The sequence below is a fragment of the Hyaena hyaena genome, unplaced genomic scaffold (assembly GCF_003009895.1).
Source record: "Hyaena hyaena isolate Hyena2069 unplaced genomic scaffold, ASM300989v1 scaffold_44, whole genome shotgun sequence".
Taxonomy (NCBI): domain Eukaryota; kingdom Metazoa; phylum Chordata; class Mammalia; order Carnivora; family Hyaenidae; genus Hyaena; species Hyaena hyaena.
This window is the reverse complement of record NW_024080676.1, coordinates 1,988,373-2,004,822: the sequence shown is the minus strand read 5'-3', so window position 1 is coordinate 2,004,822 and position 16,450 is coordinate 1,988,373. Positions and strand designations below refer to the sequence as shown.

Genomic DNA, 16,450 nt, shown 5'->3' with positions numbered 1-16,450 from the left:
AGAGGACCAATAGAAAGTGATCATAATAGCATTTTGATTATTTTGTTGAAGATATACTATTTTTTTAAGTTTATTCATTTATTTCAAGAGAGTGCGAACTGGGGAGGGACGGAGAGAGAGGAAGAGAAGGAATCCAAGCAGGCTCTGCGCTATCAGCACAGAGCCTGACATGGGGCTTGGAGCTCCGTCCCATGAACCTTGAGATCATGACCTGAGCGAGATCAAGAGTCAGACACTGAATGGACTGAGCCACCCAGGTGCCCTGAAGATATACTATTTTAAATGACATTTAAGCATGGAATGATTGGTATTCAATTGCAGAGTAAGTAGTTTAGTCTTTTTTTTTTTAAGGTTAATTTATTTTTTGAGAGACAGAGAGACAGAGCATAAGTGAGGGAAGGGCAGAGAGAGAGGAAGACACAGAATCCAAAGCAGGCTTCAGGCTTTGAGCTGTCAGCACAGAGCCCAATGTGGGGCTTGAACCCACAAACCATGAGATCATGACCTAAACCAAAGTTGGATGCTGAACCGACTGAGCAACTAGTGCCTTATTTTTAAATGGTTAGCATCAGAGATTTTCCTTTTATTAAATACTTGTTATTCATTTTATTTTATCAGAGTTCTATTATATGTGAGGCACTATGCTGGATATTGCTACAAAGGAACTGTCTAGGAAATAATTACGCAGTCATTTCTAACCTATCAAAAAACAATGAATCAGTATTGGCTTATTAATATTGTTTTAATATCCCCTCATTTCTTAAAGAAATTGTGTTTTTTTTAATATTTCACTACTTATAGTAACTAAAAAGGAACCTTGATTTGTGAGGAAAAAGTCTTGAAATGTCCAGCAGCAAACTGAAATTAGTATACATGTAGCTAAAACAGTTTTATGATAAAAGTATATTCATAGTTTAGTGGTTATCAGAAAATAAAATTCCTGTAAAATTAAATGATGACTAGAAAAACTAAAGACTTTTTAAAAATAGATCCATATATTTGGTATTGCAAGTATAGTTTATGGAGATGAGGTTCATTTATGAATTCAGATCATTATATATAATAACAACACTTAATCCATTCATACATAATGGAAGTCATATTTGTAAAGAGTCTTTGAAAAGGCCTCAGGATGATGAGTTTAAAGATTAATTCTCCAGCAGACCTGTCTCACATTTGGCTGTAGTACAGTCTGCAGTCAGCAGTGTCCAGTGGACCACTGGTTTGCGACATGAAGTTATGCTTTCTTCTACTTGCTCTTAAGCAAAATTCTTATTTTTACAGACCTTCAATGGTGGCACATCTCTGCTCCTCAATTTGCTTTCTAGTGAATAAGGAGGGGAAGTTGTTTGAGCTGATACTTTGGTGTCAAAAATTACATAAAGCTAAAGGAAGAGTTTCTTAGGCAGTTTCTAAAATAATCCTAAAAGTGGAGTTTCAAAATTATTTTAAGTAATGGAAATCAGGTATACATGTATTACTTACTCAAGGTGATGACTTTAATAGATAACACTCATTTGAGTGTATCTATTGAATAATTTTTTTCCCCCTAAAAATATTTTAACTTTTGGGCACTCCTCGTTTGAACCTGTTTGTTATGACATTCATTCAAAATATTATCCATATTTACTTAGCACCTACCGTGTAACAGGCACTACTCTAGGTGCCAGGATAGACTTAGGAACAAAATAGACAAAAATAGACAAAAGTCTTTCCTCTTACAGACCGTACATTCTAGTGTAAGAGTAGCAGCAATCCTAGGATTCTAAATCTTAAAATTTTTACTTGTAAACATAAACAAATGGTGATTTTTTTCTTCTTGTCTCCTTAAAGTTGAACAATATCTTCTGTATAACAAAATATTTGAAGTTCATACATTTTTAATTTGATTGATGTACACCATATAGTAGAAGTAGTTGATTGTCCTTAGTTTCTCTTGACAAATCAATAATTTAGAATGCCTAGTACATAGTTATAGTAATCATTTTCTTAAAATAATCTCTGTTGAAGACTGTTATAGATTGTTATAGCTATCTCTGTTATAGATTGCCAAAAGTGGGTGTGGTCTTCACCATTCCATGGTCAAGGATAAAAAGAGGAAATAGATGATAGCATTTCAGATAGAATAACATTTGGTATTTTATTTTCCATATACTACTTACAGGCATTATAATTTCTGTACTGTATTTACTTTTAAGACATGTTGTTGAGAGATTTTTGATTTAGGAAGGAATTTGAGGTGTGAATTACAATTATTAATGTTATGGGCTGAATTGTGTCCACCCCAAAAAAATTCATGTTGAAATTCAACCTACCAGTACCTCAGAATGTGATTATATTTGGAGATAGGGTATTTAAAGAGGTTATTGGAGTAACTGAGATTATAAGAATGGGCCCTAATCCAATATGACTGTGTCCTTATAAGAAGAGATTAGGACACAGACACACAAGACGGGAGACTTTGTGAGGATACAGGGAGAAGATGACTGTCTACAAGCTAAGAGGAAGGAGGCCTCACAAGAAACCAATCCTGCCGACAACTTGATCTTGGACTTGGAGGCTCCAGAACTGTAAGAAAATAAATTCCTGGTGTTCAAGCCACCCAGTCTGATATTTTGTTATGGTATCCCTAGCAAATGAATACTGTTAATAAGAAACTTTAAAAAAAGAATTTGTGACTGGTTACAGGATTGTATATTTTTAATTTAAAACAAATTGGCACCAAAAATGCACTTATTTTCATCTTGTATTTTCCACTTTTGTTGAACTTTATTTTGCCCTCAGGGTTTTCATGCTAGCGATAGATTTTCTTTTGGTGGTCACAAGGGTGGCTTATCTGTAGATCCGTTTACTCTGTTAGTTTGTGGTTTGCTGAATGAAATTTGCTGAAGTATTTTTTCATGTTTTCTGTTTTTCTTCAAAAGTAGAAAAAGTAATTGAAGTTTAGACCAGTTGGATTATATTACAACATTAGACATGTTTTGGACTTTTTGTCATCACTGCCACCTCCTGAATCTTCTGTGGCTAGTAGAAACAAGAAAAACAGTAGTTTTGGGAATCAGTGGACCCAGAGTATTTTTATTCTGACACTCTCATGACATTAGTATCAACTTTATAGCCTAATTAATAGTTTTAACTTATAACAAGTACCAGGGGTTTGATAATTTAAAAACGTGAACTCATGTTCAGGATTGGTGCTTTTAAAAAACAAAATCTAATAAATGATTAACCAATTAACAGCTGGTTCTCAAGGAAACCACTGATCTGCACTATCTGGGAATCTTGAGTTGTTGCTCTGTGCAAGGCACAAATGTTGTTGCCTGAGGGTACAAAATTATGTTCTTAGGTCACAGACTTTTCAGGGTAGCAGGAAAGTTCAGAAGTAATTTTTATACAAATAAAGTATAGAAGATCCATATCCAGTATACTGAATACTAAAAGAAAATGTCAGGTGCCACTTAACCTGATATCCTGTTCATAAAATTGAGTTAATTATTTTTTTTTTTAATTTTTTTTTTTTTTTTACAAATAGTTTATTGTCAAATTAGTTTCTACATAACACTCAGTGCAAAATTGAGTTAATTATTAAATTTACTTGTACTAAGAAATATCTTTGCTTTTCACTCGCATAGTAAAATTTACCATTTTTGTTATCTTTTTGAAGTGCAAATCAGATCTTATTGTTTTCCCATTTAAAGCTCTTTAGTGAGTCCCCTTAGGTCCTGTAGTGGCCGGATCCTCAAGCAAGGCCCTTAAGGCCACACTTCCCTGCAGAACTGTCTTACCAGTTTCCCAGACTCCCGTTACACCAGTGTTGAGTTCTACAATTGCACTAGGCTTATTTCCACTTCAAGGCCTCTGTGCATATTCTGTTCTTTCACTTCCTCCCCAACCCCACCTCCTTTCTTTGCTTAGCCAAAGCCTACCGTCTTCAGAGTTTAGCTTAAGCATCCTTCTTCAGGAAAGCCTTCCCCTGTGCAGCCTCTGCTGGTTATAGATAGATAATCAATTGTTCACTTATTGGTTTAATGTCTAGCTCCCCTACCAGGTGGTATGCTCTGTGAGATAAGGACCCTAACCTTCCCCAGGCCCTGCCTAGCACAGGGCCTTGTACAGAGTAGACACCCAATAAATACATTGCTGAATGAATATCAAAAAGTCATAAACTCCTTTTATTCCGTTGAAGGACATCCTTAACCTTGTAAGCAAAATAGTTTCTCCCTCCATGAATTTTAAAAAATACCACTAAAAACAATAGAACCATCTAAAAGGCATGTCATATCTTTTGCTTTACAAGGCTCTTCCGGAAAGAGATGATTTTTTTGCTAAACAGTAAGAATTTCTTACAAAATCTTTTGTGTGCTGTCAAGACAAAATACAAAATCATGGCATTAACATCCCAATTTCAAGATGACATTTGATTTGAGTCATCTGATAAACTCATAGTTGATCCTAAGCATTTTAACAGTGGCTTTCTGAAGATAATGTTAAATCTAACAGTGACTTTAGAAGTAGGAATTTCATCGGGAAAAACAGCACTATATGGGGACAGTTGAGGCACAGCCTCAAGTCACCCAATTCAGTTGTCCAGCTTTACTTTCATGTAGGGCTTCCTTAAGACTGGGAGGGAGGCTGGAGATCTGTAAAATCTTCTCATATAGAGAATAATTTTGAGCTAAGAGAGGTTAAGCAAATTGTCCAAAGCCTTCTAGCGAATGCATAATGTTAGGACTAAAATTGTTTTTCTCTCCTAACCCTGGTCCCACTGGTCCCATGACTTTTGTATTTCTAAAAACTCAGTAGTCCGTGGAGGGACTCAGGAGCCACCTACTAGAGTAGATAAAGAACACTAGCCCCAACCCATACTTCAGCTGGACTCATCAATTGCTCCCGGAATTATTCATAAGGTCTTATTCTGGGGGAAGAAAAATCTCTGAAAAGCATTAATCAATTTATTATTACTGGGAAAGCAAGTCCCCTGTTTGCATTTACATTTTATGGTTTTGTCTCTTGAGATTAAGCTCAGCCTGACTTTTGCCTACTTTACAATGAGCAAAAACAGATTCCATCTAACCTTTTGCAGTCGTGTTTCCTTCTTCTTGCTTTTTCATCTCTTCAACTACCTTCATCTTTGCATCGTACTCATCAGCTAGGGATTTCCATTCTATTCTGTTATTCTGAAGACCGTTCAGCATTGGTGTAATTTCTTTATGAAACCGTGAGAACTCCTAAAGAGAATTTTAGGTCAGAAACTATTAAATCATAGTTGATTTTCAGTACTTAGGATCATATGCAGAAAAGGAACTGTAAGGAAGTATTACAATGCTCAGAGCTGCTAGGATGAGCCTAACTCAGGGCCTTGGAAACAAGAAAGACAGGTGCCGTTTTCTAAGTATGTCTGGGTCTGTTCAATGTGCTCACTTCTGAGTTCTCTTAATTTTTATTCCACCCCTGAATGAGAGATTAGGATAATTCCTCAAGCCACTTTGGAGAAACAAGGACACCCCTAATGGTTTTCCATGTGGGAGACTTGATTTTGGTAACAGTTTGAAAGAAACACCCTTGTCCAGATTATTATATATTTTACTCAGTTTGTTTACTTACCTTATATACAAAAGTACAAACAAAATCAATAAATCCAACTTGAAGTTTGGGTAGTTCATCTTTTTTGTTTCTGTCCATCATCGGCTAGAAAGAGAAATACATTCTTTAAGGATAGTTCTCTAAGATTCAGTGAACAAAAGAGACTGATTTGTATCAATTTGTAATAAGCAGTGCATTTTTATGTCAGAGTCTTTACAATAGGCTGTTGCTGCAGCACAGTCCTCTCCAGATCTCCTTGTTCCCAAAATTCATTTGCAACCAGAAGTGCCACCTGCAAGTAAGAATAAGACTCAGTTCATGAAAGTGACTTATTAGTAGAGAATCTACATTTTATCAGTATGAGTGACATTTAAGGATAGTGTATATATTAATGTTTGAGGTATTGTCACATCTTTGGTATTGAAACGATGTCATCTACAGATTATATTGAAATGGGAAAGGGGAGTTCCTCTTCGGACTTCAGTGTCGTAGGCCCATTCTTTGAGCACCTGTCTCCTATTTGCTATCGCCACCACCTCTCAACAATAGAAAGGGGGGATGGGAGAATGTTTAGTTCCATTACATTTTGCTTCAAGCTCTAAATCATCCCATGTCCTCCTCTTGTCCTGCTGTCTCTTAGCATCTAGCATGCGTCTGCATGTACACGCACATGCACACAGATTGGAACACAGCTTTACTTGATTATGATATGAGGACATTGAGGGAAAATTTATATAGCTTTTTTAAAACCCTAATATGTATCTCGTTTTATGATTATCTGCTAGCTCCCTTTCATTGGCGTGAACCCAACTCAGGTGTGACCTTTTTCTCTAAGATGTTCACAGTCTAGTAGAGACAGTTACATGAGGAAGTGCTGTGGATCAAGAAGGGAGTAAAGAGGAGTTTCATAAGGAGCTTGCATTTCTGTTGTATCATCAAGGATGAATAGTAGTTTTAGGTCAAGAGGAGAAGCAGACTATCTGCTGAGTTAAAATTGAACATACAGAGCTTAGAGTGTGAGGTAGTAAAGGGGAGAGAATTACAGGAAATAATCTGGTAATTACAGGAAAAATGGTGGGGACAGGCCATGTGAGCTTTATTAGGAAGTTTGATTCTCTAGACCACTGATGCTTATTCTTGGAGCCGTAGAGTTCCTCCAGGATGCACTAGATGCCCGGGCAGGTGGGGGCCAAGAGAGATTTAAGCAAAAGTAACTTTGTTTTTTTCTTTTCTATAAAGTGATCTTTGTACAACTTTTTGTGGGACGTGGGGGAGCAGGAAATGGACTGCTTTTTTTTTTTTTTTTTTTTTTTTTAAGAAAGCTTGAAAACCTCTGGCAATGGGGAATTTAATTTAGAAGGCTTTGAAGCACAGGAGTGGCTGAGCAGAACTCTTTATAAATAAACCCAGCAGCAGCTCAGAGGAAGGCTGGGCAGTTCAGGATGAGGGAGGATAACTCAGGAGGATCCTGCCACCACAGAGCTGATGGAAGACAGAGGGTATCTGACCTGAGGCTGTGGCAAGGGTGACGGGCCGGAATGGGGGAGATGAACTTCAAGCAAGGCCCAGGTTGCTGGCCAGGGTGACTGTGCAGATAAAGAATAAAGGAGGAAGAGCAGGCACATCAGGGTGGGGGAGCACCAGTGTATGGTTTGGGATTTTATGGTTCCAATTATTCTGTCTTTACTAATACAACGCACATTTATAGTTGAACCCAGTGAATTCTGGCCTTTCTTCTTAGGGTTTTTCCTAAATGTCACTGAGAGAAAATGAGAAGTTTCTTTCATCCAGTTCGTAAGAAACAAGTAGTAAACTAGTGGCTCCTCACTCCCACTACCCAAGGTTGGCAAAGAACTTCCTGGGAAGGCATCCTGAAGCATGAACTTACTACAGATGGTGCCTTGTAATAACTGATAGCACAGTGAAGAAGAGGCTGTCGGAGCAAAACCACCCCAGACAGAGAAGGCACTGAGATTCATCTTGTCCTGTGCTGATTTATCTCTACTTAAAACTCAGGCATTCCCTGAATAATTTTATATAATTCTTGCAGCCTGTTCAATGATGAGGAATTCTTTGCAGAAAGTATTTCTTTCCAAGGTCCCTTCTCTTTGCCTTGTTCTGGGGCCTAACCAAATGACCTATTGTGTTATTGACATTTGTGAGCTCTTGAAAGCTATTTGCTTTTCTTCATTAACAGAGGTCCAACAGGGAACATTTTATTTTTGTTTTAACTTCTCAAGGTTTTTTCTTTTTAAATTATAAACTGATTGTTTGTTCCAGGGTAATGAAATATAATTGTGTACAAAATATATAGTCATATAAATTGCTACCTATAATACAGTTTTGAGATTGCCAGAATCTTCACATTCACTCTTACATGGGACCTAGACCATACCTAAGAATGTGACAGAAAAGTAAATGTAACCATACTCGCCTGACTTTGTACCTCCCAGGGTTTGGTTATAGCTGACAAGTCACATGCAGTCATCATCATTGCCCTTAGAAGAAAACAGAAGTTGTTAAAATAGAAAGACATAAAACATAAGTTTTTTGTTTGTTTTTTGTTTTGTTTTTGTGTTGTTGTTGTTTTGTTTTTGGCCAAAAGAGGAATAAAATTCTGACTACTCACATTATAACCTCTTTTTTGGTTGGATCAGTGGTTACATATTTAATGGCCTCTTCCTCAGTTTCCATTTTTTCACAGGCATCAACAATTTTTTGAAACATGGTTCTCTTCCTAAAAAAGATACAGCTGTGCAAGAATTTTAACATATAAACCAGAGATTTAAAAAAGTGCCTTTAATATGTGCTTTTCAGAGTTAAAGTTCCTACTTTGCATCAGATGTGTACATAGTGGATCTAAGTGGTCAAGGGGTAAGAAAACAGGGAATAGCTGTTAACCCTTGGCACAGAAAGGGACAGAAAAACTACAAGCCACAGAAAGGGAAAAAAAAATTAGTAAACTTGAATACATTAAAGCTACAGAGATTATAACATAAACATAAAGGCCACAGTCTGTGATGAGATGTAATGCATAAAAGAAACAAAAAATTAGAACCTAAAATACATGAAAAGATACTCAACCTCACTGGTAAACAAGAAAATACAAATTTGAACATCAATAAGAAGCCACCTCACTCTCAAATTAACAAGATAAACAAGTAAACGGATGTAAGCATGCCCAGATCAAAGGTAATCCATAAGAGGGGTAACAGGAATTGTTGCACACTGCTGGTGGGAGTTTAAATTGGGAAGACTACTCAGGAGTACAACTTTGCAATGGCGCATAAAACTAAAGATTTGCAAATCTTGTCGCAATCCCGTTTCTAGGTGCATACTTCAGAGAAACTCTCATGTGCGTGCAAGGACATACGATGTGGTATTGCCAACAATATCGAAAAGTTGGAAATCTAAATGTCCATGAATAGAAGAACGGCTAAATTAATTATGGCATGTTCACAAAGCTGAATATACAGTTAAAACAAATGAACTGGATCTTCGTTTACCACCAAGGTAAATCTTTAAAACATGTTGCATGAAAAAGCAAGTTGCAGAAAAGTATGTAGGAGATGAAGCCATTTATGGAAAATTTTAGAACACACATAACAATACCATATGAAAACGTGGATAGAAAGGATGAATACACATCAGCATCAGGATGATGATGTCTGTGAGGGAGAAGGGAGGAGTTTTTGTGGTGGAGTGGGGTGGGATGGCTCAATTGCATTACTTTTTTTCCTTTAAAAAAAAAAATCTCAGGTGTGACAACATCTTAGCATTTGTTGAATCTGGGTCATGGATATTTGGTTATCAATTATATTATTCCAAGTATCTTCATCTTCAAACTATTAAATAATTTTTTAATTAAGAAGGATCAGAGAGGCACAATTTGATACTACCCATTTAAGTTATTAAATAGTTGGATATTATAACTAGTTCACCTAGTTCTAATCCATTTTCACCAAGTAACTCTATATTTCGCTGACAAGAAAATGGGCAGAGGCTTGGAGTACCTGGTCTCCTTGGTCATTATGATGATTACCATTATAGCATTCTGCTGTACATAACTCAGAATTATGTGAGTTTGGTTTATGTGCACCAGTATTGCCAAGGTTTTTTTTTTTAGCTCCGAGTCTCAGCAGAATCAGATGTCTGAGCCTGCAACTCTAATACCAGACTCTGGACCATGAGGACCCCACTGGGACAAAATCCTCACAGGCTTTGGGGCATCACTCTTCAGGCAGGTGCATCAACCTTGCTGTGCATTCCTCAGACTTCTTCAGATAACACACTAATGGACATCAGGACTTAGTTTTTTAAAAATGTGTTTTAAGATATCTAGTAAACTCACTATCAGTACCTTGAGGGTGTTCTACTGATGATCCAAAAGGAAAATGAATAACCAGTGTGTGAATAAATGCCTTTTGACTTGAATGCAGCGGATCATTTATGTGAGGCAGAAACACATAGATTAGGGGACTTCTGTACTTACTTGAAATATAAGGCCAGGTCAGTTGCTATTATTGCAACTTCAAACAAATGAATAACTGTTTCAAATTGGCGTTTATTTAGATTCTGGAAGATGTTTAAACTCTGTAAGATACAAATTCACAATAAAGTGCAATAATTAATTTGCCTTGGCTCAACAAATAAACCAAACTATGTTTAACAAAATAAGGATTATTAGCATAGAGAGATGAAAAACTAGGTCTTTCTCTCACTTTTTGTTTTGTTTTGTTTTCAGCTTTTCTCTTGGATTAAGTTACCAGTCTACTTTGAGTAAAGTAATTTAAACTATAAAAGTAGATACTATTAGCAAATATTCATATTATCAGTATATATAAGTTTTGGGACTAAATAAAAGTGTTTTCTTCCAGGATCACTTAAAAATGTAACAGTAGACTTAAATTTTGCTTGAATTAACTGAGGAGATTTAATAAAGACTATCTGGTACATCCAGATATTAGACATGCTGAATTATCCACCAGATAATTTTTGAGTAATCAAAGAAGTTGCTGTAAAACTTTCAGAAACTATAAATTATATTAGTACTCATATATATGGGAAAAATAATGAAATCTCTCAAGTTGTTCTTAAAATGTTTTCTTGCCATTGTATTTTACAAACAACTAGACTTCCTTCGAAGAGTTTCTCACTAATAATCTCTTCACATATGGATCAACTTAATAGTGTACTAGAAAACAAGAGTAAATTTGGTGTTTTATATATATATTATATATATATGTATATAATGTTTTTTATTTATTTTTGAGAGAGCAAGAGTGAGGGAGGGGCAGAGACACACACACACACACACACACTCTCTCTCTCTCTCTCTCTCTCTCTCTCTCTCTCTGAAGCAGGCTCCAGACTCTGAACTGTCAGCACAGAGCCTGATGGCAAGGCTCAAACCCACAAACTGTGAGATCATGACCTGAACCAAAGTCGAACACTTAACTAACTGAGTCACCCAGGGCATCCCTTGATACTGGTTTTTAAATGGTTTCATATTCCAATATGTATCATTTTGATGATTACATTCTTTTAAGCAACAAACTACACTGAATAACCACTGATGTATGGAAGCATATTTAATAGTAGTATAATAATATGTATCATTTGAAAAAGGTCTCATATTCCAAATAAATCATTTTAGGCATACAGGCCAAAGGATAGATATATAGTGGTTTTGCCACATGAAGTTGATGGTCATGAAATACATATATATACCCAGATTGCATTCTTATCTTTTTTCCTCATTCATTTTGACATTCATCTAAAAACATGGATAAGTCTGCAAACTGAAAATCCTGTCTTAATTCTAAACTTTTTATTTTCTCTTTTTTTCTTTCATATCTAAGGATCATAAAAGAAGAGTTTCTACGTAGTTTTTTCTTTTTAACGCTCATTTATTTATTTTGAGAGAGCATGCATGTGCACGAATGTGGGAGGGGCAGAGACAGCTGCAGAGAGAGAATCCCAAGCAGGCTCCTCATTGTCAGTACAGAGCCCTACAGGTGATTTGACCTGAGCTCAAATCAAGACATGGATACTTAAGCAACTGAGCTACCGAGGTACCCCTGAGTGGTTTCTTTTTAATCTATAGATATAGATTCATATTGAAAATCCTGCTTCTGATTTATATTAATTACTAGAAAGCTTTTGACCAAATTTGTGGCCCATATCTTGTCCCTTTCACTGTACACATTTTGGGCCTTTACTATGGCTTCATCTTAGTTTCATTTTTACAAGTAGCTCATTTTATTTTTTAACTTAATATGTATTTTTGAAGGTTCCACTAAAACCTTTTGGGAACAAATTGAGTAATATACATACACCTTTTTTTTTTTTTTAGTAAGCTAAGGCAGAGCCAGCGATCAGAGCTGGAAAAAATATAAGATAACACCAAGACATCAAATGACATTACTAAAATATGAAGAATTAAGTATCAGATGAGCATCTATGTAGAAAAGCAAGTCACAGGTAAGGCAACAAGATTGGCCATATATACCTTTTCAGGGCAACACTTCAATGCCAAAAGACAGTGAAGCAATATCCTCCAATTTCTGAGAAAAAGTGTGACACAAGACTTTATGTCCAGCCGAACTGATCTTCAAAAACAAATGTAACAAACAGGTATTCTTAAATATGTATTTAGATTAGACCCTCTTGGAAAAACTACCATTTGACAAAAATCTAGTCAATCAAGAGGTGAGTCAAAATAAGATACACAGGAATAGAGAAACCATAATTAAAGGATTGATTGTAAGTAGTGGGCCCATTTAAATGTAGAATTAAGAATAAACAATTGTGTTAGAGCTACAGAATATTATGCTAAGCAAAATAAGTCTGTCAGAGAAAGACAAATACCATATGATCTCATTCATATGTGGAATTTAAGAAACAAAACAAATGAGCAAAGGGGAAAAAGAGAAAGGGAGAAAGAGAGACAAACCAAGAAATTGACTCTTAACTACAGAGAACAAACTGATGGTTAACAGTAGGGAGGTGTGTCAGGGGACAGGTTAAATAGATGATGGGGATTAAGAAGTGCAGGTGTGATGAGCACTGGGTGGGTATGGAAGTGTCAAATCACTGTATTTATTGTACACCTGAAACATATAATGCTGTTAACTAACTGGGAATTTAAAAAAAAAAAAAAAGGATGGGGTACCTGGTGGCTTAGTTAAGTGTCTGACTTCAGCTCAGGTCATGATCTCACAGTTAGTGGGTTTGAGCCCCGCCTTAGGCTCTTTGCTGACAGCCTGGAGCCTGCATCAGATTCTGTGTCTCCCTCTCTCTCTACCCCTCTCCCTACTCACACTCTGTCTTTCTCTCTCTCTCTCTCAGAAAAATAAACATTAAAAAAAATTTAAAGGATAAACAACTATGAAAATTATCAAGCAGCATGTGAATTTTTGGATATATAATCGTAAAAAATACTAATGATAATAAATACCTTACAAAATGGAGGTGAAGACGTGGGAAGCAGTAGAAGTATTTTAATTGTTTCATGTTTCATAGCAGGGAGTTAGTAGATAGTATAAAGTTAATACAGTCTAAAAATACCAAACATCTAAATGCTGAGCTATGGTTTTTCACAATTTCTCATAGTCCTCTGTTATTCATTTTAGAGGGCTCTAAGAACCAGTATATCTTGTGGTGCCTGGATGGCTCAGTCAGTTAAGTGTCCAACTTTGGCTCAGGTCATGATCTCATGGTTCGTGAGTTTGAGCCCTGTGTCAGACTCTGTGCTGACAGCTCAGAGCCTGGAGCCTGCCTCAGATTGTTTCTCCCTTTCTCTCTGACTCTCCCCACCCCCTATCTCTTTCTCTCTCTCTCTCAAAAATAAATAAACATTAAAAAAATAACTCTCTGGGACACCTGGGTGGCTCAGTCTGTGAAGCATCCAACTTTGGCTCAGGTCATGATCTCATGGTTCATGAGTTTGAGCCCTGCATTGGGCTCTGTGCTGACAGCTCAGAACCTGGAGTCTGCTTCAGGTTCAAGTTCTGTTTCTCTCTTTCTCTCTCTGTTCCTCCCTTGCTCATTCTCTGTCTCTCTCTCTCTCTCTCAAATAAATATTTTAAGAATTAAAAAAAAATCATAATTCTGACTTTAAAAAAAAAGCTTGAATAGTATGATCCAATTTTTCTAAAGTTGTTTCTCTCCATCCTGCCTGCATACATTCACAGGGTGGCTGCAGTGAAGTTCATTAGGTGTTAATTAAATAGCTATTTTTGAGTAATAGGATTTGAAATGAATTTTTTATATTTATTTTTGAATTTTTACCTGTCATTGAGTTTTCATAGTGAGCAAGTGTAATTTTTACAACCACTATTTTGAGGACATAGACGTGTGTAACATTCCATTTGTTTTCCTGAGGTTTGTGTGGAAAACCTGAGGTAGGGACAGGCACAACACAACAAGAGAGGGGGCCACATCGCAGCTCACTCCGGCGGGGCCCCCACTTGCCCATCTGGTTTCATCGGCCCACAGAAAGACTCTGTGTTTGTTCTCTCCTACTATTAAACATATAAATTCCCAGTAGTACATCCAAATAGGTAGGAATGACTCCAATTCATCCTGATAGAGCTTCCTGGTGAGGTGAGGCAGGAGAACATATAGGCTGTTCTAGTCCTCAGTGTGGTACCTGTGACACCCGTGGAGGAGATTGCTAACGTGTTCATGACTCCTGTGACCATACACTGGATATTTCATTGCTTCTTCACTCCTTTTACAAGATGGAATAGGTATGAAACAGCATAAATAAGATTATCATAAACTCTGTCAAGAAGTGTTTGGAATAATAACAGGGTTCTGTTATTTATGCTGAGCCAATTTTTTTTTGTCATTTCTAAAATACATTATAGCATTAAAATGTATACTCTCTCTTATCTGACTAGCAAGCTTTCCACCTATTCACTCAGGTGAAAAAGTTGACTGCTGTCTGCTTTGGAATACAGGTGGTTCTTAATCCTCAGAACAGGGAAACCCAATCTACTAGGATCTAATGACATTTTAAGTCAAAGCTTCATAATATACAGAACAAAATGTCTGAGTAACAACCACAAAATGCCAAAATTGTTATATAAATCATGAGGATTTCCCTTATTTAAATGCTTTTAATGCAAATATTTTCTTTATACAAAAAAAGTAAATAAAAGCAGTATTGTCTCCCAAAAGTGTAAAAAGAATATCTGATGGCAAAGAAAAGTCATTTTTTTTTTTTTAGCGTTCCATTTGTCTGCTCATAAAAATCTCTGTGATTACATTGCCTGGCGACTCTATTTACAGGCCTTATAAGTCTACAATTAGCAGATTGGATAGCATTGTAGACAGGTCCTTGCCAAGGTGGTATGGATTACTGAGATGCACTACACGTTTTTAGAAAGAATAATAAGCCTTTATGTAGCCATCAAAACCAGTTTAGGCTCCAGAGTAAACAGCATTTAAAAAATTAGGATGGAAAACCACAAGTCCATTATAAACCCTTAAATCCCAGAAAGGAAAAACATATGAGATACGAGTACCACCCAGACATTTGTTGGAACTCATGACACTGAGATCAAGACCTGAGCTGAGATCAAGAGTCAGACACTTAACAGACTGAGCCACCCAGGCATGCCTTGGCTGAAGTTTTTAAATATATTTTGCTTCAGTAGGTAAAGATAAAATTAAATAATAAGCTATATTTGAAACTACCTGCTTGTGGTGTCACATAATCAGGGAAATCACTGATTATGGAAAGTGGAGAAAATTCTTATTAAAAAATGTAAGATTGTCCCAACCAGTAAAACAAAGACTCATAAAAAATTAAATAATAGCAATTTACTCTTATCTTCCCAAATTACCTTTAATTCCACTTCCTTTAATTTTCATAGAACAGATATTACCATCATTTTTATGTTATGAACCCTACAGGGAGAGGCCCTAGCTATCCACCAGAATTATTAGCATTCTTATTAAAGATGCAGATTCCTGGGCCAAAATCCCAGCAAGGCCCATCAGTAAGTGTGAAATGAAGTCCAGGATCTGTTTTTAACAGCCTATACACACCTGCGTTGTGAATCTGATGCACTGGGTCCGGATCCCTCTCTCTGGGGCGTCATCAATCACAGGTGATTAACAGCACTCAAGTATTGGGGCGCCTGGGTGGCTCTGTCGGTTAAGTGTCCAACTCTTGATTTTGGCCCAGGTCATGATCTCACAATTTGTGAGATCCAGCCCTGAGTCAGGCTCTACGCTGCCAGTCAGAGCCTGCTTAGGATTCTTTCTCTCCCTCTCTCTCTGCCCCGCCCTCACTCCTGCTCTCTCTCAAAAATAAATAAATAAACTTGAAAAACAAACAAAACACAGTCAAGTACTTTTTTTTCTTTTTCCACCTTTCAGCTTGGTGCCTCTGCCTTACAAATTTCTCCACTTAGCTTTTCATTACTTAAAAGGATATAGTGTCTCTAAATTTGGACATATTTCTGTATGTTCCTTCCCTGAGACTTTAATAAAAGATTATTACAGAAACAGAAAAGCTCCACCCCCAAAGGACTTATTTCTCCTAACTGAGCATGACAAAAGTGTTCCCCTCCATCTAATAAGACTCATTTAATCAGTTTTTGTTTGGAACGTTCTCAAGAGATTTTTTTTTAAGTCTAACTAGATTGTATCCACAACTTTTCCATAAGCCTATATACCCCTTAAATAAAAGTGATAAAAGGAAGAATGACTACCACCTATGGAATGTTGTTAGTACATGACATGTGCAAATCCAAGTGATTCAAGACCAAGCTCAAGCCACTTCCTGAACAAAGCTGTCGGTGACCCTGCCCCTCTGCTCCCCATGCCACACCCACTCCTGAATGTGGCATCT

At 36.7% G+C, this 16,450-nt stretch overlaps 1 protein-coding gene across 1 annotated transcript in view; it reads right to left on the bottom strand.

Moving 5' to 3' along the window:
* Window positions 1–2,962: 2,962 nt before the first annotated feature.
* PDE6C (phosphodiesterase 6C) overlaps window positions 2,963–16,450 on the bottom strand; it is a 42,019-nt gene continuing 28,531 nt past the window's right edge. Inside the window, exons 16-22 of the mRNA XM_039230252.1 lie at window positions 10,076–10,176; window positions 8,213–8,320; window positions 8,018–8,081; window positions 5,801–5,875; window positions 5,605–5,688; window positions 5,075–5,228; window positions 2,963–3,024 (exon numbers count right to left, since the gene is read on the bottom strand). Of these exons, the coding sequence (XP_039086183.1) occupies window positions 2,963–3,024; window positions 5,075–5,228; window positions 5,605–5,688; window positions 5,801–5,875; window positions 8,018–8,081; window positions 8,213–8,320; window positions 10,076–10,176 (648 nt within the window). The remainder of the gene's footprint in view (window positions 3,025–5,074; window positions 5,229–5,604; window positions 5,689–5,800; window positions 5,876–8,017; window positions 8,082–8,212; window positions 8,321–10,075; window positions 10,177–16,450) is intronic.